The 26,073-nt window shown below is 45.6% G+C and overlaps 1 protein-coding gene across 2 annotated transcripts in view; it reads left to right on the top strand.

Moving 5' to 3' along the window:
* LOC137540710 (opioid growth factor receptor-like) overlaps positions 1–26,073 on the top strand; it is a 246,721-nt gene that overhangs the window by 196,831 nt on the left and 23,817 nt on the right. For both annotated transcript variants that reach the window (XM_068261834.1, XM_068261833.1), the window contains 5 exons: positions 12,526–12,597; positions 16,039–16,092; positions 18,957–19,037; positions 24,633–24,687; positions 24,846–24,924. In XM_068261834.1, the coding sequence (XP_068117935.1) occupies positions 12,526–12,597; positions 16,039–16,092; positions 18,957–19,037; positions 24,633–24,687; positions 24,846–24,924 (341 nt within the window). The remainder of the gene's footprint in view (positions 1–12,525; positions 12,598–16,038; positions 16,093–18,956; positions 19,038–24,632; positions 24,688–24,845; positions 24,925–26,073) is intronic.

Below are 26,073 nucleotides of genomic sequence, written 5' to 3'. Positions count from 1 at the left end.
ACAGGCAGCACAGAAGGACCATGGCAACTCACTCATAGTACCACAGTTTGATAGTGCTGCCCAAAAAATTATATGGATCCGTGGACCCGGGCACTGCGGGCAGTACTGGGAAGTGGGAACGCAGATTTTAGTACCTAAACACACGATACAACATGTTTTCCGGGGTCGGACTCTGAGGCACATACAGATGGTCCCGATCATCATCCTCATCATACAACTCTTCTCCTGAGTCTGACCCACCCACCACCTCTGCCACCCCAACATCCCCAGACACAGACCCCTCATCGTCCTCAACATTAACTTGGGATGCTGGCCTGAGCCCGACCTCCTCCTCCACATCAGGCCCCATCATCTCCTCAATGGCAGCCCTCATTAATCGTTCTGGCGACGGACCGATGGACACAACATTCTCCTCCGGAGAGGGCTGCTGCTGACCACTGGCTGCTGTAGTGGATGTTATAGCTTGCGTGGGGCGTTGGCTGTTGCTGTTGTTGGGAGTGCTGCTCACAGCGGAGGTCTCTGAGGAACTCATGGTGAGCTCATATAGTGGTTGGCGGTGAGTGGAGTATTACTGATCCCAGCAATATACACACTGACTGGCAGAGTACGCAATGCTATATAGTCTGGCTGAGCGGTGTACACAGAGTGGCAGTACACACAATGCTATATAGTCTGGCTGAGCCGTGTACACAGAGTGGCAGTAAACACAATGCTATATATAGCGTGGCTGAGCGAGGTGCACAGTGGCAGTACACACAATGCTATATTAGTCAGGCTAAGCCGTGTACACAGAGTGTCAGAAAACACAATGCTATATATAGCGTGGCTGAGCGAGGTGCACAGTGGCAGTACACACAATGCTATATTAGTCAGGCTAAGCCGTGTACACAGAGTGTCAGAAAACACAATGCTATATATAGCGTGGCTGAGCGAGGTGCACAGTGGCAGTACACACAATGCTATATTAGTCAGGCTAAGCCGTGTACACAGAGTGTCAGAAAACACAATGCTATATATAGCGTGGCTGAGCGAGGTGCACAGTGGCAGTACACACAATGCTATATTAGTCAGGCTAAGCCGTGTACACAGAGTGTCAGAAAACACAATGCTATATATAGCGTGGCTGAGCGAGGTGCACAGTGGCAGTACACACAATGCTATATTAGTCAGGCTAAGCCGTGTACACAGAGTGTCAGAAAACACAATGCTATATATATAGCGTGGCTGAGCGAGGTGCACAGTGGCAGTACACACAATGCTATATTAGTCAGGCTAAGCCGTGTACACAGAGTGTCAGAAAACACAATGCTATATATATAGCGTGGCTGAGCGAGGTGCACAGTGGCAGTACACACAATGCTATATATAGCGTGGCTGAGCGAGGTGCACAGTGGCAGTACACACAATGCTATATATAGCGTGGCTGAGCGAGGTGCACAGTGGCAGTACACACAATGCTATATATAGCGTGGCTGAGCGAGGTGCACAGTGGCAGTACACACAATGCTATATTAGTCAGGCTAAGCCGTGTACACAGAGTGTCAGAAAACACAATGCTATATATATAGCATGGCTGAGCGAGGTGCACAGTGGCAGTACACACAATGCTATATATAGCGTGGCTGAGCGAGGTGCACAGTGGCAGTACACACAATGCTATATATAGCGTGGCTGAGCGAGGTGCACAGTGGCAGTACACACAATGCTATATTAGTCAGGCTAAGCCGTGTACACAGAGTGTCAGAAAACACAATGCTATATATATAGCGTGGCTGAGCGAGGTACACAGTGGCAGTAAACAATGCTATATATAGTGTGGCTGAGCGAGCGGTGTACTACTGTTCCCAGCAGCGACACACAATGACTGGGGGGGACCCTGGCTAGCGTGGCTGGAGAGCGAACTACCCTGCCTGCCTACCCAAAGCTAAACCCACAGACAAATGGCGGAGATATGACGTGGTTCGGGTATTTATTTACCCGAACCACGTGACCGTTCGGCCAATCAGAGCGCGTTCGGGCCCGAACCACGTGACCCGTTCGGCCAATCACAGCGCTAGCCGAACGTTCGGGGAACGTTTGGCCATGCGCTCTTAGTTCGGCCATGTGGCCGAACGGTTTGGCCGAGCACCGCCAGGTGTTCGGCCGAACTCGAACATCACCCGAACAGGGTGATGTTCTGCAGAACCCGAACAGTGGCGAACACTGTTCGCCCAACACTAGTTGTCGAGCCTAGAATGCCCATGCCTGAGAAGTTCTCAGGACATAGGTCTGATTTCCAGAATTTCAGAAACAGATGTCTTTCCTACTTTGAAATGAGACCAGTATCCTCAGGGTCCGAGAGTCAGAGGATTACCTTCATCAAAACACTGTTATCAGGTGACTCTCAGACATGGGCTTACAGTCTTCCTAGAGAACATGAGGCCTTATCCTCAGTTCAAAAATTCTTTGAAGCCATGGCGATTGTGTACGACGATCCAGATGTCGCTATAACTGCAGAGAGGAAACTCAAAATGCTTAGACAGGGACATGGTACTGTGGAGAACTATGCCACAGAATTCAGAAGGTGGGCAGTCTCAGCCAGGTGGGGACAATTTGCTTTGTTAGACTGTTTTCTGACCGGGTTATCAGATCCAGTGTCCGATATTATGCTCAGCCACCCTGAGCCTAAAACGGTGGATGAAGCTATAGTACTGGTGGTAAAGATTGATCACCGTATCCGGTACCAAAAACAAACCCGAGGGAAATCTGCTGTCAAGACTGTTCCGTTCTCTTTTTCCCCCCCGGCTCCTTCTCCTCCGCCTCTTCCTGCAGATGAACCGATGCAGATCGGACATTCTAGGTTGTCTGAGGTGGAGAAGACCCGGAGACGTAAAGAGGGTCTCTGTCTTTACTGCGCTGAAAAGGGGCATTTAGTTCTAAACTGTCCTAAGAAGATGGAAAACTGCCGCCTAGGTGTAGCTAGAGGTACTACCCTAGGCGAGCCAGCTTTATCTCTACCCAATAGACGTTTATTGCTCCCTTGTTCTATTTCCTGGGAAGACCAAGTTTTGTCTACCCAGGCATTTATAGACTCGGGATCTGAGGCCAATTTTATTGATGCTGATTTTGTTAAGAATTGGGGAATACCTTTGATCCCTTTTGATAGACAAATTTTTGTTACAGCGGTGGATGATTCCCCGTTGCAGGGCAGACAGGCCCTCTCACAGACGCCCGTCCTTTTATGTCATGTGGGGGTCTTACACACGGAAAGGTTACAGTTTTATGTTCTTAAGATGGTCACCTCGACCGTGACGTGATCCTGGGTATGCCCTGGTTAAAGAAACATTCTCCACTGATAGATTGGAGCTCCGGCCAACTACTAAGTTGATCTCCATTCTGTCATCAACATTGTTTAGAGAGAGTGGCCATCTGCGCCACCCAGGTTCAGATCGAAGGGGTACCCTCACAGTATTCTGAGTTCGCTGATGTGTTCTGTCCCAAGTCTGCAGACAAGCTCCCTCCTCACAGGAGTTTTGACTGCCCCATTGAATTAAGACCAGGTTGTATGCCCCCTAGAGGCCATCTCTATAATCTTTCAGGCCCAGAGAAACTGGCCATGCAGGACTACATTAGAGAAAATTTGGCTAAGGGCTTTATCCGTCCTTCTAAGTCTCTGGCCGGAGCAGGTTTCTTTTTTGTTCAGAAGAAGGATGGTGGGCTCCGCCCATGTATCGATTACCAGGAATTGAATAAGATAACCATAAAAAATCGTTATTCACTTCCCTTAATTGACAATTTATTTTCCCAAATTTCCCAATGCTGGTATCTTCTCCAAGCTGGATCTGAGAGGGGCATACAACCTGGTACGCATCAGGGAGGGTGATGAGTGGAAGACGGCCTTTAACACGCCTGACGGACACTATGAGTATTTAGTCATGCCCTTCGGGCTATGCAATGCTCCTGCCGTCTTTCAAGAGTTGGTCAATGAAAGTTTTAGAGAGGTTCTGGGGCGCTTTGTTTTAGTCTACAAGAAGGTTGAGGATGAGTATGTGCACAGAGAGGCGCCTTGAATCCGGCTACCGGCATTTAGTGGCACTTTATTTGGCCTGAGGAAGTGGGCGAGTTCCCACGAAACGCGTTGCCTGTGCTTTTTTTTACTAATAAATATCCATTCCTATATGGGTGTGTCATCATTGAGGTAAGCCACCTCATTTATTTATATTTTAGTTGCTTTTAGTGTATTTTATTCACCTTGGGCGCCTCTTTATCCCTTTTTTGTTGTTTTAGTCTACCTTGACGACATTTTGATTTACTTGCAGAATTTGTCTGAACACAGGAAACATGTGAAGTTTGTATTGGGGAAACTGAGACAAAACTCTCTGTACGCAAAACTCGATAAATGTCTCTTTGAGGTTCCATTTTTAGGATATGTTATTTCCACTTCTGGGCTCTCCATGGACCCCAAGAAGGTGTCTGCCGTCATGGAATGGCCACAGCCCGCAGGGCTAAAGGCACTTCAGAGATTCCTAGGTTTCGCCAATTATTACAGGAAATTCATTAAAGGTTTCTCTACCATAGTGTCACCCCTTACTGATCTCACCAAAAAGGGGGCAGACACCTATAATTGGTCGGATGAAGCACATTTGGCCTTCTCGACTCTAAAGAGTATGTTTTGCTCCGCCCCTATTCTGCAACACGTGGATGTCACTTGTCCCTTTCTAGTGGAAGTAGATGCATCAGAGATAGGGGTGAGGGCTGTGCTGTCGCAACACTCTGGGTTTCAAGGTAGATTGCATCCATGTGCTTTTTTCTCACGAAAATTCTCTCTGGCGGAGAGAAATTACGACATTGGGAATCGTGAATTACTGGCCATTAAACTTGCATTTGAGGGGTGGCGTCATTGGCTCGAAGGAGCAGAACATGTGATTACGGTCTACACCGACCATAAAAATCTGGAATACATTGAGGGGGCCAAGAGACTCAGTCCCCAACAGGCTCGGTGGTTCCTTTTTTTTACGAGATTCAGAGTTATAATCACCTATAAGCCGGGAAGTAAGAATATCAAAGCAGATGCCCTCTCCAGATGTTTTGAGCCAGAGTCAGTTCAGCCCCCAACCCCTGAGGGTATCCTGCCCGAGAAGGTTATCATAGCAGTCACAGAGACTTGGGAGGACTGGTCAGTCACTTTAAGACCGTATCAACTGGAGGTTCCCGAAGGGAAACCTGAGGGGGTGTTGTTTGTACCATTGCATTTATGGTTACAGATCTTACAAATGTTTCACACCCACAAAAATGCAGGTCATCCTGGGGTAGCAAGGACACTGGAGTTACTGACTATATGCGTGTGGTGGCCAACTTTACCCCTTGACTGTAGAGAATTTGTTAGGGACTGTTCAGTTTGTGCCAGGAGCAAACCGTCCAGACACGCCCCAGCAGGTACACTGCAGTCTTTACCTGTGCCTGAAGAACCATGGACTCACTTGTCTATGGATTTCGTGGGGGAACTTCCCAGGTCTGAGGGGAAAACAGTCATTTGGTTGGTGGTTGACAGATTCAGCAAGATGGCTCATTTTATTCCCCTGGACGGACTCCCCTCTGCTCAGGAGCTAGCAGATCTCTTCATTCAGCATGTTTTTCGATTTCATGGTATTCCGGAAAATGTAGTGTCAGATAGGGGTGTCCAGTTCGTGTCTAGGTTTTGGCGAGCTTTTTGTCGTCACATGGGAATGGATCTCTCATTCTCGTCTGGCTATTACCCACAGACCAACGGCCAGACCAAGAGGGTCAATCAATCATTGGAACAATTTTTGAGATTCTACATGGCTGATGCCCAATTAGAGCGGGCAAGGTTCTTACCATATGCGGAGTTTGCACACAATAATTTGAAGAATACTTCCACAGGCTTGTCACCTTTGCAGGTGGTCACGGGGAGGTCCCCCAAGTTCTCCCCGTTACCGGTTGTGTCGTCTCCTTTTCCTGCGCTGGAGGATTGGCAGGGGTCTTTAAAGGAGATTTGGTCAATGGTCAAAAGTAATCTGGGAAGGGCGTTTCAGACCCAGAAAAAGCAGGCTGATAAGAGACGGTCAGTGGAATGGGAATTTGTGCCAGGAGACATGGTGTGGGTTTCTACCTGGCATTTGTCTCTGAGGCAACCTTCAGCTAAATTGGGCCCTAAATTTATTGGCCCATACCCCGTGTCCAAAAAGATCAACGATGTCACTTATGTCATTTCACTGCCATCTTGTATGAGAGGTGTAAAGTCCTTTCATGTCTCCTTATTAAAACCAGCTGTGCATGTGGATTCCTCTCCCCCCCCCCCCATGTTGTGATTAATGGCGAACCTGAGTACGAGATTGAGCGAATTTTGGACTCTTGCTGGGTGCGCAATTCTTTACAGTACCTCGTGCATTGGCAGGGGGTATGGGCTTGAGAGAGATCTTGGGTGCCGGCCCATCAAATGCATGCTGAGGAGTTGAGACTGAAATTTCATAAGGCACATCCTGAGAAACCTTGTAGGAAGTGTCCGGAGTCCACTCCTCAAGGAGGGGGGGGGGGGTACTGTAACACACGGCGGGGATGTGTACGCCGCCTCCGCATCTCAGCTGGCGGCGGTCCCCACCGCACTCTCATTGCCAGGTCCTTCGGCAGCACATCGGGTAAGGGCTACGCGTGCGTGCGCCCAGCGGCAGGACCTTTATGCTAATAGACGGGGAGTCAGCTGACTCGCCGGTCAGCTGGCTCCAGCCTAGCTGCCGATTGGCTGGGCGGCGGGGGCGTGCCTCAGGGACTCCTCAGCTACAAAAGGGCTGAGGAGTCACTCGCAACTCGTCTGCTGTTGCGATCACTTAGTGTTAGCGCCCAGATCTTAGTTAGATCCAGTGTACTTTGATCCGGGAGGAAACCGGGGATTTCACACAGCTTAGGATTGTGCATTATTACTGTTTGATTTCTGTGTTTGACTCTGGCTCGTTCTGACTACTCTTTCTCTCTGTGATTCTGTACCTTTGCACATCTGATCCTGTTGCCGACCCTGCCTGAATACCGTTCTGTCTCTGTCTCCTGAATCTGTACCTTTGCCCATCTGATCTTGTTGCCGACTTTTACCTGAACTTTGACTCTGCCTGCCGATTCTGTACCTTGTCTGCCCGTCTGTTGCCTACCTGATCTGTCCGACTACCCTCTCACCAGTGGGCCCTCGCCACTGGTGAGGTTACCGCTGTGGTTCTATCTGTAACCTCCATCGCCACTGGTGAGGTTACCGCTGATGATCTATAAGAATATTACTGTTTGCACCAATCACTACATACAGTGCAATAAAGTGTGACTAAGATCACGGTCATTCCAGGGGCGTAACTAAGCCCCGCTGGGCCCCCCTGCAGAAATTCACTTCCGGAAGTGACGTCAGCCGCTAGAGCGAGAAGGTTGCGATGGAACGCAAGGAAGAAGGTATGTATCTGCCGCCTCCGCTGCTGCCCGCTGCCCACAGACGGTAACTAGCTGGAGGGGAGCGCAGAGGGGAGAGCCCTGAGGTGAGGGAGAGGGGGGGAACTTCCCCTCTCTCCGCCGACTGTGGGCAAGGCTTTCTCCTCATGCTGCCACCCCTCCAGCCCCCACAAAATGGCCCCGAGTGGGCACAGGTGCTGCAGGGCCTATTGTTATGCCCCTGGGTCATTCCTGAGTGTTGCTATATTTGTATTATTGGTGATTCTGCAGATCACCATATAATCAGATATAGTATCTGCATTATTTGTTTGGTGATACTGCAGGCCAAATAATCAGAACTTTGTATTCGCTGACACCAATCGTTACAGTTTCCTCTGGGTTGCGCAGGTTCCTCCCACACCCACCTCAAAACATACTGGCAGCTTAACTGACTTACTCCCAACATTAGTGCTATTAGGAGATAACAGTGATACAAACAATAGATCATGAGCAGAGCCGGTGTTGTGTCTGATTACGCTGCCTGTTGATTTGTGCTGCCCCGCATGCGCAGTAGGAGACTGTGCGGCCACGTTTCCTATTGAATGATGCTGCTGGTCAGGGGCGTAACTAGGCCCAGCTGGGCCCCCCTGCATATTTTTGGAGCGGGCCCCCCTCTCCCTCCCTCCCTCCCCCCCCCTCCCTGGGGCCCGCTCGGGGCCCTTTTGTGGGGGCTGGAGGGCTGGCAGCATGAGGGGAAAGCTGTGGCCACAGTTGGCGGGGAGAGGGGAAGTCCCCCCCCCCTCTCCCTCACCTCGGTGCTCTCCCCCCACTGTGCTCCCCTCCAGCTTAAAGTAGTGTCCGTGGGTAGCGTAACAGCGGAGAGCAGCGGCGGGCAGCAAACAGATACATACCTTCCGTGCGCTCCAGCCAGTGTGTTCCTCTCGCTAGCCTCTGACGTGACTTCCTGTTATACCAGAAGTCGCATCAGAGGCAAGCGAGAGGAACGCAGGCTGGTGGAGAGCACGGAAGGTATGTATCTGTTTGCTGCTCGCAGCTGCCCACGGACACACATTTAAGCTGGAGGGGAGCGCAGAGGGGAGAGCCCCGAGGTGAGGGAGAGGGCTCCCCCCGACTGTGGCCACGGCTTTCCCCTCATGCTGCCACCCCTCCGGCCCCCACAAAACGGCCCCGAGCGGTCCCCAGCGGGCACCCCCGTGGGAGCAGGGGCTGCAGGCCCTATTATTACGCCAGTGCTGCTGGTGGTAAAATACTTAATATCTCCGCTCGACCGCTCCCACACCTCTTACACTCCCCAAATTTTAGGTAGGGGGGGAACCCCCAGAACGACCTCTATGCCAAATTGCAGCCCCCGAGACCTGCTGGTTCCCGAGATAGGTTTCTATAATCTATATCCTGAACCAGCGGGTCTCGGGGGCTACAATTTGGTATAGAGGTCGTTCGGGGGGTTCCCTCCCTACCCTGAAAATTTGGGAAGTGTAAGAAGTGTGGAAGCGGAGATATTTAGTATTTTACCTCCAGCAGCATCATTAAGTTCACACTGAGCATGCGTGCTACTCAGTGTGGAGGGGAGCTTCCGGGCAGCACAATCAGACATTACACCGGGACAAGGTCCTCCAGCACCCAAGGCTGAGACACCAAAGTGCACCTCTCTATCCCTCCCACCCCATCACACTGCTTGCTATTACACTAAGAGGTGCCCCAGGTAGTGATGATCGTAATCAACAAATAACGATTTCGCAAAATTTCATGTACATTTTTGCAATTACGCTTATGCGTAATTACGATTTGCAAATTAATTTGATTTCGTGTAGTCATTCGTAATTTCGCATAAAATTTCGCGTAATTTCTTGCCGACTTTAGCGGTGAATAGCAAAGCCCCCATACATGCTATTGACACCAAAATTGCTACATATGTTAAAGAGACTCCGTAACAAAAATTTCATCCGGTTTTCTTCCATCCTACAAGTTCCAATATCTATTCTAATGTGCTCTGGCTTACTGCAGCACGTTCTACTATCACCATCTCTGTAGTAAATCAACTTATCTATCTCTTGTCAGACTTGTCAGCCTGTGTCTGGAAGGCTGCCAAGTTCTTCAGTGTTGTGGTTCTGTGATGCATCTCCCCTCTCCTGACCCCTCTCTGCACACTGCCTGTGTGTTATTTACATTAGTGCAGCGTCTCTCTTCTCTATTATCTTTTACAAGCTGGATAAATCCTCCTCTGAGCTGGCTGGGCTTTCACATACTGAGGAATTACATACAGGCAGAGCTGTCTGCACTCTGCAGGAAGAAACAGCCTGACACTTCAGTGGAAGATAGCTGCAGGGGGAAAGAAACACACAAATGATCTCTTGAGATTAAAAAGGAAGGCTGTATACAGCCTGCTTGTGTATGGATGTATTTTATATGTGTGGACATACTGTACATCAACCTACTTCCTGTTTTGGTGGCCATTTTGTTTGTTTATAAACAAACTTTTTAAAACTGTTTTTAACCACTTTTAATGCGGCGGGGAGCGGCGAAATTGTGACAGAGGGTAATAGGAGATGTCCCCTAATGCACTGGTATGTTTACCTTTGTGCGATTTTAACAATACAGATTCTCTTTAAGGAGAATCTTGGGTACAAAAAAAAGAGACCTTTTAGTTTTTGAGAAACTCGATTTTAAAAATGCAAGTAATAAATGGGTTTTAAACTTGGAAAAATGACAGTTTAAATGACAGTTTAAAAAACATTTTTCGTTGCATTTTTAAAATCGAGTTTCTCAAAAACTACAAGGTCTATTAAAAAAAATCTTTTTGTGACTTATACCCATTATTTTCCTTAACTTATGTAGCAATTTTGGTAGCAATAGCTTGTATGGGGGCTTTGCTATTAACCTCTAAAGTCGGCACAAAATTACACAGAATTTTGAAATACTACTTTTACAAGCAAAATTAATTACGATTTTCTCGGATTTTCTTACGATGACGATGCGTAATTGCGGATTTTGTTGCAAAATTGTGCACATGCAAAATTACGGCCCACCACTGGCCCCAGGGCCCCAAACACCTTAATCTCTAGTTATCCGGCTTGCAGTCACTGCCATGCATCCCCTTTTCTTATTTCTCTCTGCTTCAAACACAATAGGGGAATTATAGCTGAGTGAATGGTGCGCCCCCTCCTACACTGCGCCCTGAGGCTGGAGCCTCTCTCACCTCTGCCTTGGCCTGGCTCTGATCGTGAGCTCTTTTGAGAGGCAGTTAGTGACATCAATTATACAGTGTAATCTAAAGGGCTGGGGAAATTGTGCTACAAATAAGAATAATAATGATTTTTTTTTTCACTGTTCACAACTCTGTGCTATTTAGACTATTCTCAGGGAAGAGTATAGACCAGGCATGGGCAAACTTGGCCCTCCAGCTGTTAAGGAACTACAAGTCCCAGAATGCATTGCAGGAGTCTGACAGCCACAGACACGATTCATAAAGGCAAATGCATTGCGGGACTTGTAGTTCCTTAACAGCTGGAGGGCTGAGTTTGCCCATGCCTGGCCTAGACTTTTGGCTGCCAAAAGCAAACATTGGCCTCAATTCACTAAGATCATGCTGGTGATAATAAGGCAAGAGAAAACTTACTACCAGTGGCATAACAATAGGGGCTGCAGCCCCTGCACCCACGTGCAGAGTTCCTGTGAGCCGGTCAGGAGCCACTTTCATTGGCTCCTGACCCTGTCTTTCAATGTAAGCCAATGGGAGTTGCTTGCATTGAAAGACACGGCCAGGAGCCAATGAAATAGTCTCCTGACCCACTCACAGGGCTCTGCCGTCATAGAGACAGGCCGAGCCAGTGAGCTGCGACGGGACATGGCGGAGATTTAGCAGCGAGATCGGACGGGAGTGACGGAAACAGTGGATGCATGCATTGGTGGCTGATTGAAATCTACGCCCTGCCAGCCAGGTGACCACCAAAACAGGGCATAGATTTCAATCACTAGGGTCCAAAAGTAGTTAAAGACAGAAGAGTTACGTTTAGATTTGCGGAATCGCCGTCTAATTACTTTGTACAGTGCTGCGATCTGCAGCAGCGCTGTACTGGGGACAGCCGTGTGACACGACTGTCTCCATAGGACACTAGAGAGCGATTGGCTCTCATAGGCAGAAGCCTATGACAGCCGATCCCCATTATTGGCTGCTGGCTGTGGGGTGGGAGGGAGGTAGGGAAAAAGAAAAATACAAAAAATACAAAAAATAGGCAGATTTATTAAAAAATATACAACATGAATATTTACACAAAACAAAAACAAACCCGGGGAGGGGGGCGATCAGACCCCACCAACAGAGAGCTCTGTTGGTGGGGAGAAAAGGGGGGGGAATCACTTGTGTGCTGTGTTGTGCGGCCCTGCAGCTTGGCCTTAAAGCTGCAGGGCCTTTTTTTGACAAAAATAGCCTGGTCTTTAGGGGGGTAAAGCCTATGGTCCTCAAGAGGTTAAACATTCAAATGTACAGTTATTTAAAGTGGGATTGCTTTCAAATTTCAACAGCAACTGGTCTCAGTGTATTACGTAATAGATGCTAATCCTGCATTCAAAACTTTCAAAACTTTTTCTGCTGTTATGATTTGGAGTTATCACATACTTAAGGAGCACTGGTCCTTTAATAGTCAGTGCCATACAGTTGCATGCTGGGGGTTCTTTTTATCTATAATATATTCCTCCTCTTCCATTTATTTCCCTGCCTAGCTGCTTATCTGAATCATGATCCCCTGCTCACTTGTGTTTACAAGCAAGGCTGAGGTGACTCAGCGATTGGAGGAGAAAAGGAAAAAAATTAAGGGCAGAAATGACATTAGGATTTAGCCTCAAACTGTGGGCAAAAGACTTGGCCCCCACCAGGAACAGAATTCTCTTCATTTACTATATAACATTCACTGAAATCAAAACGTAGACAGTACAATACATGCATTATGTAAGTAGATCAAGTATTTATCTACTTTTATGCGTTTTTTTCCCTGGCATAGTATAGCTAGCCTAATCCTACTGCTTTAACAAAAATGAAAGATGTTTTGAACATGTTCATGATGAAACTATTCCTTAGCACATCTCATTATTTTATTCACAACATAGAGGTCCAAAGCAGCCAAGGACATGCAGAATTACAGGCATGGATATCCAGGTGCACCAGAATACAGTTACCAGGTAATGCTCTCTACTCTCCTTTTAAGGCAGCGTTTAAAGTTTAAATCAATGAGCCAGTTAGATGTTAAAGTGTATCACAGTTCCATCTTACGCCTTCCATCATTGTGTTCACCAGGGATAAAACACCCCTGAAATAGCAGTAATGATAATCACGATAGAGCCTATTTAGAAGGGTTCAACAGCAGTCAGAGTTTTTAGGAATACCGCATTGCAGCTGAGGTTCTATTCCAGCTAAGACATGGTGGAAGCAGTTGTCCTACATCACCTAGTGGCAAATCTGTGCAAAACGGTGCAGGGAAATTTGGATGCACCGTGCGCCACCATTGGCCATAATGGGCTTGATTCACTAACTGGCGCTAAGCCGGTTAGTGTGCCTTATTACTTAGTGGGCACAAACTACAGCGCTAACCTTATCTGAGGTTAGTGTGCCTTATCTGCAGTGTGCGATGTAGCTTTGTGCATCTTTTAGTGTGCACAAAGCTATTTAGTGTGCACAAAGCTACTTAAGGGGCACTGAAGCGAAAAAAAAATGATGATATTATGATTTGTATGTGTAGCACAGCTAAGAAATAAAACATTAAGATCAGATACATCAGTGTAATTCTTTCCAGTACAGGAAGAGTTGAGAAACTCCAGTTGTTATCTCTATGCAAACAAGCCATTAAGCTCTCCGACTAAGTTAGTCGTGGAGAGGGCTGTTATCTGACTTTTATTATCTCAACTGTTCCTGGACTATTTACTTTTCTTCTGCCAGAGGAGAGGTCATTACTTCACAGACTGCTCTGAAAGACTCATTTTGAATGCTGAGTGTTGTGTAATCTGCACATAATATAGAGTGATGCAATGTTAGAAAAAACACTATATACCTGAAAATAAAAGTATGAGAATATTTTCTTTGCTGCTAATCTTCTAGTAATTATTCATAGTACAGAACCAATTCACTATATCATATATTTTTTTTTCGCTTCAGTGTCTCTTTAAGGGGCACTAAGTTCAGATAAGGCACTCAGATAAGGCACACTAACTGACTTAGCGCCGGGAAAACTCTTTTTTACTCCGGCGCTAATACTTAGCGCCGGTTAGTGAATCAAGCCCAATGTGAATTACAGCTAGAGCTGTGCTCAGACAGTAGTTTGGGTGCCGTCAAAAGACAAAGCCCAAATTACTTTGAAAAACAGTGTAATTTGGAGGGGAATATTAATTAACATCGCCAGGACTTTTGCAGGGGCAAGTTGAGCTGTTTTTTTGGCTTCACCCTGCGCCCAAATTTCCCAGAATGCCCTAGTGGGACAGTTTTAGATAAAATAGGTTATTAGCCAAAAATGAATATGGCACCACCCTCACCCACATATTGATATACAACTAACAGTAAGAGGGCTGGTACTTGCATACTGGGCAATTGCCTAGGGCCCCAATCTCCTTAGGGGCCCCACAAGCCAGGGACTGTAGGGGTTACACATTTACTGTCAGTACAATATTAAAATATAAGGGCCCTACTGTCACAGGAGCCCTAGTGGTCGGAACGCCATTTGCCTTCCAGTCGGTTTCTGCACACGATCATGCAAGCTGTGGTCGCGATCTTTGCACAGAAACCGACAGAAATTTGGGCAGCAGCCCGACCAGAAGGGAGCCTGTGGGGTTACGGAAATACAACTTTACACACTATTTCAGGGTATCTGCCACCACCACTGGTATGGGCCAGTGGACCCGACTGACTGGTCCTGCAAATAAAAATGGTTAAACACACTCATTCTGTCTGGCTAGTAACAACAGTACAATAGTAGCGTCTCTCCAGAAGTGTGGTTCAGTTTGTGCGGCTGAGAAGCAGGGTAGCGGAACAGTGAATGACTTTGATAAAGTCTTTATTCACGGGCAATATAAATAATTAGTATACACAGACAATTATTAAAATCAACAATTATTGAAACATTAATAGCCAGTATGAAAAATAAAAGAAAGGGAGAAAAATACTTAGTTTCATGGAAAGATGTCCTTTTGTGGGAAGAATCATAAAGTCCTTTGTTTCAGCTCAATTTAAAATCCAAGCAAAATGGCCACCACTTGTTCCTCACGGTGGCCGTGCGTTCATGAAGGTGGAAAATGGAGGAATGACTTGCCCGGGCAGCTCATTTACTTTTAATTGGGCTGTGTTCAGAGGCGGGCTTCCAGAGTCGGCCCCCGGGCCGGATTATGGTAATCACATTTGGGCAGGGGCTTTCACCAGCCCCATAACCCTGACATTTTCTCTAGGCGGACCTACGCGGCTGGCACACAAATAATAATTACATATTATGGATCCCCAGAACCTACCAATTAATATGATACCTTGGATGCGGGTGTTAGGGCGTATGGTTACCGAGGGGCCCATAACTCCCTAACCGAACGAGGTATGATTATGATTTGTATACCGAGACGTTGGTCCAATTTCAACGGATCCGAATACACTCCTCCCACCTCTGGGTGATACTCAGTTTTCCTTTAATAAGCAGAAATCATAATTCACATGCTTCATCATTTTAACCCCTGGAGATAGTTTGGCTGGCTCCTGGGGCAGCTTCCTCTAGCTGAACAAACTTTTGGTGCCTTGGCTAATTAACATCTACGTGAGATCAGCTAGGTGTCACCTGGATCCCAGAACAGAAAAGGGAATGAATGCCTCCATGTTATTCTGCCTTCCCCAGGGAATATGTCTAAGCTAATTAACAAATCAAAAGACATCCTGCACCTAAATTAGGGGCAGAGGAGAAAAACTTGTTTTCTTAAAAAAAACAGGAATGTCAGTTCTGCTCGCTGCAATTACTGGCAGATCTGACCAAGAAATCGGAGAAATCGATGGCGAAGATTCGCCTACGTTCCTCTAGGCTGTTCTGTGACAGCTGGGAGAAAGAGAAACTCCAGGTTGCTACAGGTAGCCCCTACACAACCAATCCAGATTCTATTGATCTGAATCGCAATCGATGCAGAGAATCTATTGCGATCGCATTTTTTTCACGGGTGGTTCTAGGACGCGTTTGCAGCCCCGCAACCGTCCGTGACACCCACTATACTTAAAAACTATACCTGGACAGTAAAGTCATCCTGGCCTCCTTGATCTCTCACTTGGGGGGCCCTTAGAAGTCCCTGAGCTATTTCTCAGTCTCCCCACTTAAAGTGGCAGTCCTGAGCACCCTGACACTCTCCCTGCATACACAGCCTTGTAATGCAAGCAAGATAGAGAAGATAGGAAGGCTTACACACTATAATAAGATGACAATGTGGCTAAATAGAGTTACAGATTGTTTTAGGACAAAATAAGCAACTTTTTAGTTTTCAGTTTAGCTGCTTGATTTGCCGAGAGTCGCGTTGAAGTGTTTTATTGGCTTGCTCAGCAGTAGATACAACAAATTGTCTCTGTGCCTTTGTATGTTTGATGACCATTGTTTATTTTTGTTTGGGGAATAGGTTGTTCCTCTGATGCCACGTTTTCTCAGTAATAACTACCGGCACGCTTGGATGGTACGTACGTTATATATACCTGAGATCGCCCACTGGGTCCTAATTTACTATGACAGCTCCGGAGATCTCCTAGCATCCCTATGGGGGATATTAAAAGGGATCTGTGCTAAATACAATTCTGCTTTGTTAAAACTGCAGTTATTGACAACTATTCAACTCAATGTGAACCTGTTAATGCCCCCATAATGCATCTTGTCTGATCAAATGAGCAGCCATCTATGGCCATGGATTAGAGGGCCAAGGAGTACATGGAGCTGGAGGAAACCCCAGGTAAGTATACATTCTTCTATTTAAAGCATCTCAGGTACACACTTTAATGTCACCTCTCATTCACCTAGGAAGAAATAATATAGGGTTCTTATCATATTTATATATTTTGATTGATACCAACGTTTTGCAACAAAGGGAGATTAATATTGGACAAATATGAACGTGTTATATTGTCAGTCCTTGTGGCCTACTCTGAAACTGAGATATGGATTTCTCTGATATAAAAAATAATTACCAAGGCTTTGATATGTATGAACACTAGACAACATGATAAATCAGAAATTGTTATCATATTCAGCATCTGATGTATTGTCACGGATATATGACATTTACAGATATTTCTTATCTCTTTCTACCCTAATGAGAGGGGGTGGATCTGGTTTAGAATTGCGACGATTTAGGTGTTGCCAGAAAGAGGAGAAAGAGAGCTTTACAATGATATCCATCTTTCCATAGGTACATTGTATTACACAGGGCGACTTTTTCCTAAAGTCAGCAGCTTCATTCTGCTGAATGGAGCTGCTGACACTGGGGAAAGTGTCGTCCTGTATAATACTAGTAACTATGGAAAGATGGATATCATTTTAAAGCTCTCTTTCTCCTCTTTCTGGCGACACCTAAATCGTCACCCTACGCCTTTTAGTTTTCTCTATTTTCGCGATTGAAATCACGGCCGCGGCAATTTCAATCGCGAAAATAGCGAAAACTAAAAGGCGTAGGGTGGCGGTTTATATATCATTGGAAAGAGGAGAAAGAGAGCTTTAAAATGATATGCATCTTTCCATAGTTTCTGCACTGCTCGGAGTCCCTTTAATATAAGTCAACGGGAGCTTTTTTTAAACAATGCTCAGACAGCGCTGATGGTCAGAAAAGCGCTCAGCATGCAATCACAGTGTGTCTCAGGCCTTAACCTGTTAGACTTGGGACTCGATTCACAAAGCGGTGCTAACCCAGTTAGAGACTTTAGGCAAGATAACCATTGCACCACTCTGGTGAAAAGCCAGTTTAGGGGCCTGATTCACAAAGTGATGCTAACAGTTAGCACGCTGGTGAAAAGCCCTTTATCACGCCTAAACTCAGTTTAGGCATGATAAGTTTAGGTGTGATAAGTTTAGGTGTGATAAGTTTAGGCGTGATAAGTTTAGGCGTGATAAGTTTAGGCATGATAAGTTTAGGCACCAACTGGGTTAGCACCGCAGTGCACAGCTGATCAAAAGTTTTGCGCTAGCAAAGTCTGGTGCACTTCACATAGGGCTCGATTCACAAAGCGGTGCTAACCCAGTTAGCATGCCTAAAAGACTTTAGGCATGATAACCATTGCACCATGCTGGTGAAAAGCCAGTTTAGGCGTGATAAGTTTAGGTGTGATAAGTTTAGGTGTGATAAGTTTAGGCATGATAAGTTTAGATAAGTTTAGATCGCTTGCAAAGTCCCGCACGCAAAGCAGCGCCATTAAACTTTATACGAAGTGCACCAGACTTTGTTAGCGTAAAACTTTTGATCAGCTGTGCACTGCGGTGCTAACGTAGTTGGCGCTCAAACTTATCACGCCTAAACTTATCACACCTAAACTTATCACGCCTAAACTTATCATGCCTAAACTTATCACACCTAAACTTATCACACCTAAACTTATCATGCCTAAACTGAGTTTAGGCATGATAAAGGGCTTTTCACCAGCGTGCTAACTGTTAGCACCGCTTTGTGAATCAAGCCCATAGAGTTTAATGGCACTGCTTTGTGTGCGGGACTTTGCAAGCGAACTAAACTTATCTAAACTTATCATGCCTAAACTTATCACGCCTAAACTTATCATGCCTAAACTTATCACGCCTAAACTGGCTTTTCACCAGCGTGGTGCAATGGTTATCATGCCTAAAGTCTCTAACTGGGTTAGCACTGCTTTGTGAATCGAGCCCTAGGTGTGATAAGTTTAGGCATGATAAGTTTAGGTGTGATAAGTTTAGGCGTGATAAGTTTAGATAAGTTTAGTTCGCTTGCAAAGTCCCGCACGCAAAGCAGCACCATTAAACTCTATGCGAAGTGCACCAGACTTTGCTAGCGTAAAACTTTTGATCAGCTGTGCACTGCGGTGCCAACGCAGTTGGCGCTTAAACTTATCACGCCTAAACTTATCACACCTAAACTTATCATGCCTAAACTTATCACACCTAAACTTATCACACCTAAACTTATCACACCTAAACTTATCATGCCTAAACTTATCACACCTAAACTTATCACACCTAAACTTATCACACCTAAACTTATCATGCCTAAACTTATCACACCTAAACTTATCACACCTAAACTTATCACACCTAAACTTATCATGCCTAAACTGAGTTTAGGCATGATAAAGGGCTTTTCACCAGGGTGCTAACTGTTAGCACCGCTTTGTGAATCAGGCCCTTAGATTCTACATCCTAATTAGTGCTGCTGTATGTTTCAGGACGTAGAATGTACATCCTGCAGTAACATTTCATGTTGAAACTACATGACTTATTCTCCAGGTGTTGCACAGAAAATAGGGAATAAGCCAAGACAGTAAGTGATGATAGTGATGCTCTCAGCGTTTCCTATTATGCTTACAGGCAAACATCATTTTTGCTAATGTCATGGACATGACCCATGTGCTGCATCTGAGGAACTATGAAAGAGGACATATTAACCCAGTAAGTGATGTTTGTTTGTTTTTTAGAGTGTATCTTTAGGCTTTACCTAAAGCTGTTTATGCCACACTGCCCTGAAGTAGCTAATGTATGTTCACAAAAAGCATTATTGCGTATCTTTTTTTTGTCTGATTATTGCCAAATCAGCTTGTGTTCTTTTCTGCAGGGGTTGTTACCACTTATATGTAATCTTATTGTTTTTAAATCATTTTATCTTCTACTACAATGCTGTCCAACTTCATGGGCATTTTGTGGGAAGCTACTGCCAGAAGATGTGTATTTTGTGGGAAGCTGCTGCCAGAAGATGTGTATTTTGTGGGAAGCTGCTGCCAGAAGATGTGTATTTTGTGGGAAGCTACTGCCAGAAGATGTGTATTTTGTGGGAAGCTACTGCCAGAAGATGTGTATTTTGTGGGAAGTTATTGACAGATTACGTGTATTTTGTGGGAAAACGCTGCCCAATTTTTTGGGGGTTTGAAGCGGGGGGGGGGCAGGGATGGATCTAGGGGGGGCAAGCGGGTCTCTAGCCCCAGGCGCAGTTTGTTGAATTCTTAAAAAGGCGGTAAAATGTGAATGGGGAATGGCAGTTTAGGAGCCAAAACCTGACCTTGCCCCAGGCGCAACTTGGGGCAACTTGGTCTAGATCCGTCCCTTTGTTGAAGTTGGCTCTCCACCATGTAGTCTGAAAAAAGTTGGCCCTCCATGCCATGAAGTTGGGCAGCACTGTTCTACTGGGTTCCTCCACCTATTTATTAGTCTTTAAATTCTTGCGCAAGTGGGACTTTTTGTGAATATGAAGCAGGCCATACACTTTTAGATTTCAACCCAATGTTCCAAAATGATCGATTTCTTTCTGAATGGAATCCATTCAGAAGGAATCCATCCCTACCACACACAGCACATTGATTTTCAATAGTTTCCAGCAGAAAATCTTTTGAAAACTGATGGAACCGCAGTGTTGTGCTTTTTGATGTATTGCAATGCTTTGGTCCATCGATTTACGGCTGCTCCTGCCTCACCCTCAATCAACTGAGATTTTCTGTCATGACCGATCAATGTTTTCGATTGTTTTTTGTTCAAAATTGATGGAAATTCAATTGAATATGTAAAGAAATTGATTTCCATCCAATTTAATAAGTGTGATCAAATCTGCAGGGAATTGAATGGGAAAATTGAGGTGTGTATGGGCACCTCCATCTATTAAAACGTTCTTTGGTGATTTTTATATAGCACACAGGTTTTTCCCCTGGTTTTGTATTTTCCTGAGGCACCTCGGGTTGATTGTTTGGCCATGAAAATTCACGTGTCGTTAGGTCAGATCGTTTTGGTGTAGACTAGCAGGATTATGCAAATGTTGTATGCAAATTTATTCAGCTTGAAAAATGGACCAATCGAATTTTACCTCAGTAACGTTTGATTGGTTCATTTTCAAGCTGTAACAATTTGCATTGACATTTGCATAACCATGCAACAACTTGAATTTATTTGCATCTCATTGACCATCCCTAGTGGGTAGTCCACCAGTGAAGCCAACTGGCCAGCTACCAAACCATTGATGTCTCTCCTGCTTTCCTGAGATGGGAATTTGCCAACCATGCTAATTTCCACTGGCTTGAAGCTGAAGCTTGAAGCTGAACCTGTGTACACATTAGATGCGCATCATTCAAAACTAGCAATTTCCGAAAGATCAATAGTTATCGTTAATTATAGAAGTGCAGGACGAAGTGAAAAGATAACAAGTAACAAACATTTTTATCACTCTGAGCGATCCGAACACTGAACAGCTTATCACTGTGTACAGCCCTTGGCCCAGCAGCACTGGAGCACACACTGACTGTCACAGTATGACATCAATCAAGCTAATTAACGATTTAACATTAACAATAGTGTAGTGATAGTACTGAAGGGGTTAATCACTGAACAGCTTTAGGTTTATAACTGGGTACAGTGCTTGCTAGGCCAACAGCACTGGAGCATGTCTCTCAGAGAGTTTTCAGCAAGCTAAGACGATATGTCTCATCATGGCAGTCCTCCTTATTATACAGGGGAGCTGGCCAGTGCTTCTTTCTGTGATTGTGTGCCAGGATTTAGGCTAGGAGCCCTCTGATTGGCTCAATGAGGTCAGGTGGGGCTGGCCAGGGTTCCCCTCTGTGATTGGTTGCTAGGGCTTCTGCTGGGAGCCCTCTGATAGGCTCCAGGACGTCATCTCCTTAGTTACAGTATTTCGGATCCGGATATCTGCAATATCTGGGTTATGCGGCCAAATATTCGCAGATAGCGAGCCGGATTTGGGCCCAGGTATCCGGAATCCGAATCCGGCTGGATAGCTTAAAATATTTTTCGATATCCAGGTTACCCGGATATCTGGAATCCGGATGAGCAGCCCTGGTTGGTACACATGCATTCCATTATATATACTATACGTACTTCTATTCCTAAACAATTGTGTCATTATGTTCTGCATATGATTACAACGTCTCATGTCATTGACAGATGTCATTCGTTCATTGGGAAACATTTGTACACAGCGAATTTGTATCTCCCTGTATGTACTTAGCTTAAAGAGAAACTCCGACCAAGAATTGAACTTTATCCCAATCAGTAGCTGATACCCCCTTTTACATGAGAAATCTATTTCTTTTCACTAACAGACTATCAGGAGGCTCTGTTATGGCTGATATTGGGGTGAAACCCCTCCCACAGGAAAATGTGAGGACCATGGTACTCCTGGCAGTTTCCTGTCTGTGAACCTCATTGCATTGTGGTAAATAGCTGTTTACAGCTGTTTCCAACTGCCAAAACAGCAAGCAGCAGCTACATCACTTGCCAGCAGTAAAAATGTCACCATGTGATAAATGTCAGAATATAAATCAGGGATTTAAACGATTTTACAACGGGCAAACCCTGACTAAATCATATATACATAATTATTGTAAAAATGAAGCACTTTTTTTTATTACATTATTTTCACTGGAGTTCCTCTTTAAAGAGGCCCTGTAGTGACATACAGTAGAATGCAGTAAATTATTCAGGATACCCATTTTTACAGTAGTTATCTTGGTTTCAGTATCAGAAACACTTCCTATATCTATATCTATTTCTATATATTGGTATGTAATGCCGCCCTCCCAGTGAGGCCACAACCTAGGCTCTTTACTATGCAGACTTCTTCTCCCAGTGCATTCTCAGATACCAGGTGCTATATCTACTGACTTTGGAACATACAGTAAACAAGCATTCCACAGTGATCTACTTGCCAGCAGTAAAGACATCACCATCTGTGTTAAAGGATACCTGAAGTGACATGTGACATGATGAGATAGACATGTGTATGTACAGTGCCTAGCACACAAATAACTATGCTGTGTTCCTTTTTTTCTTTCTCTGCCTGAAAGAGTTAAATATCAGGTATGTAAGTAGCTGACTCAGTCCTCAGACTCAATTCCCCTTTTTATCTCTTTCCTGCTCTCAGAAGCCATTTTATGCTAGGAAAGTGTTTTATAGTTGGAATTTCTTATCAGTGAGGGTCACACTGTAGTCACTTCCTGTCTGAGTCAGGACTGAGTCAGCCACTTACATACCTAATATTTAACTCTTTCAGGCAGAGAAAGAAAAAAAGGAACACAGCATAGTTATTTGTGCGCTAGGCACTGTACATGCCCATGTATATCTCATCATGTCACATGTCACTTTGGGTATCCTTTAAATCTGGGTGAGGAAAGATTTTACAAACAACGACTAAACCATCTATGACGTGATATTGTAAATAGGGATGGTCAATGTGATGCAAATAATTTCGAGTTGATGCAGCATTATGCACATTTTGGCTGCAAATTTCTGCAGCTTAACTACTTCACCCCAAAGCGTTTTTTACCCTAACGGACAAGAGCGATTTTCACCTTTCAGTGCTCATCCCTTTCATTAGCCAATAGCTTAATCACTACTAATCACAATGAAATGATCTATATCTTGTTTTTTCACCACTAATTGGGCTTTTTGGGGTTGATATTTGTTTTCAGTAATTACTTTATTTTCTATGCATTTTAAAGGGAAAAACAAGGAAAAAATTAAAAAATACACTATTTCTCCAATTTCATCACCTATAGTTTTAATATAAACACTGCTACTGTGCATAAAACCCACACATTTTATCTGCCTATTTGTCCTGGCTATCACAACATTCTAATTATGTCCCTAGTACAAAGTATGAGCGAAGGGTTGAAACCAGCACCATCTGGATAAATATAGCTCTTTAATTGGCAATCAACAGCTGTTATCACAACGTTTCAGGGCAGCCGACACTTTATCAAGCTGAGCTGTTTGCCATCAAACAGCTCAGCTTGATAAAGGGGTGGCTGCCCTAAAACGCTGTGATGACAGCTGTTGATTGCCAATTAAAGAGCTATATTTATCCAGATGATGCCGGTTTCATCCCTTCGCTTTGACTAGAGAGCCAGTGTGCGGCTGGTTCAACTGTGGCACGTCTTGTGTATATCTGAGGAGTGCTCCACAACAACCCCAAGGACCTAGTACAAAGTATGGTGACAATATATTATTTGGAAATAAAGGTGTATTTTTTCTATGGAGTTTTTTTCACTAATCTCACGTGCACGCTCATGGGAACGCATGTGCACGCACGGGAGCGCACACGTGCACACGCGGGAGCGCACACGAGCGTGGGGGAACATGCACACGTACACACGCACAGCGGCGGCGGCACTGTTTGACTTATAAAAACGTCCTGGAGCCGTTAAGAGGCTCTAGCAGGACATTTTTATAAGTCTGATTGTCATTAAGTGGTTAAAAATTAACCAATCATCAAATCCTGCTCAGATAAAAGTTGATTGGCCCATTTTCAAGCCACATAAATTTGTATATAAATGTTCATAATCCTGAATCAACTCAAAATTATTTGCATCTCATTGACGATCATTATTGGTAAACAATTTTATTAATTACTTTATATTCCGGATAGTTCCTCTTTAAGCCAAGCAAGCAGGGAGTATCTTTAATTTGTCAGCGCCTAGCTGCAAAACCCTGCCAGTTCCCCCCTCCCCCCGCCCACCAAGCCCTCCTGTACCCTGGGAAAACCAAGCCCCACCTGCAAATTGCAGTATTAGGTAGCTCCCCCTCCACACAGGCCAGCGCAGCGTCATACACTATCCTCTTCCGGCAGCAAGAGAGGTCCTCACTGCTCTCTTCAGTATAGCCATGCAGCCTATCACCTTGCAGCTCCCATCCCCTGAGTCATGTGACAGGCATCGGGAGCCTCGAGGTGATAGGCCCACAGCTACACTGAAGAGAGGACTGAGGACCTGTCCTGCCACCAGAAGCAGGTAGTGTATGTCTCCTCACTGTCGCAGCTCTGCATGTGAGCGCAGGAGCGGGTCCCCTTAGTCCCCATCTCCACCCCCCCCCACAATGGTGGGAGACATGTGGGCTAGTGTTATGTGCCTGCCAACAAACCCTGTAGCTACAGATCAGTTAGCTAACTGCTGATATGTAACTGATGTAGTCATCTGTAAAGCTAGTATTCTTGTTTCACGTTTCCTACACACCCTGTGTAAGTGCTGTTTTTTTCTTATGTTTTGTCCTCAGGAGATGATGCCTAATTTATCATTCTACCGGAACATAATCAGTTATGAGCCATGTGGTCAGTTTTATGTGTCCGTCTATCTGTCTCTGTATTGCAGTCAAAAATTACGTTTTTATATGTAGTTTACAGTCTACTTCTGTTGTGAGAACACCCAAAGTTATTACATTTAAGTTGCCCAAGAAGTTTATTAACATTTTTTTCAATGTGTTCAACAGGCTGTATTATAGAAGAGCTTCTGAGAAAATTGAAAGAACGATGTGAGCGATTAGATGACCATGATCTATGCATCCAGTGGTGAGTACGCCCCTGGCTATTTCTGGTTACCTTTACATGGGGCCCTCTGCTTACCAATACTCAAGGGTCTACATCTGACAACCTTTTCTGAAGGGTCCACCTCTGGCTACTTATACTGGTGGAAGATGCCTTTGGCTACCTCTACAGGGGTCTGCCTGGGGGGTACCTCTGGCTACTGTCACTAAAGGGCTTCTTAAACCTCCCTGGCGGTAAGCCCGAACTGAGTTCGGGCTATGCCGCCGGGAGGCACCGCTCAGGCCCCGCTGGGCCGATTTGCATAATTTTTTTTTGTTACACGCAGCTAGCACTTTGCTAGCTGCGTGTAACCTCTGATCGCCGCCGCTACCCGCCGATCCGCCGCTATACGCGTCGCCGCATCCACCCCCCCCCCCAGACCCCGTGTGCTGCCTGGCCAATCAGTGCCAGGCAGCGCCGTGGGGTGGATCGGATTCCCCTTTGACGTCACGACGTCGATAACGTCGGTGACGTCATCCCGCCCCGTCGCCATGGCGACGGGGGAAGCCCTCCAAGAGATCCCGTTCTTTGAACGGGATCTCTTGATCTCTGATCGCCGAAGGCGATCGGAGGGGCTGGGGGGATGCCGCTCGGCAGCGGCTATCATGTAGCGAGACATGAAAAAGAAATTTTTTTTTTTAAAAAACGTATTTGCTGCCCCCTGGCGGATTTTAATAAACCGCCAGGGAGGTTAATGGAAGGGGGGGGGGGGGGACTTCTGGCTACCTAAAACTCAATGTCCTTTCTATCACCCAGTCCCATGCACGCCTCCAGGACTTCTCAAGAGCTGCTCCAACACTATGGAACTCCCTACCTCCACCCATTAGGGCAGCCCCCTCCTTCAACATCTTCAAGAAAGCCCTCAAAACTCACCTTTTCACTCTGGCCTACTACCCCTTACAAGTGCTCTAAACCTACAGCTGAACTCTGGTCCCCTACCGTTCGTGTCCTTACCTCTCCCTCTAGATTGTAAGCCTTTGGGCAGGGTCCTCCTCCTTTTGTGTCCTACCTGATCATGCACCTCCATTACTGTGAACCTATGCTATGCATCTGAGTGAACCTAACTTGCCTAATCTCCATGCTCAATCCAGTGACTGACTAAGCATTACCTTGTACTCATACTGTGCTGTGTGA

The sequence above is a fragment of the Hyperolius riggenbachi genome, chromosome 12 (genome assembly GCF_040937935.1).
Source record: "Hyperolius riggenbachi isolate aHypRig1 chromosome 12, aHypRig1.pri, whole genome shotgun sequence".
NCBI classification, from domain to species: domain Eukaryota; kingdom Metazoa; phylum Chordata; class Amphibia; order Anura; family Hyperoliidae; genus Hyperolius; species Hyperolius riggenbachi.
This window is presented reverse-complemented; position numbering and strand designations above follow the sequence as displayed.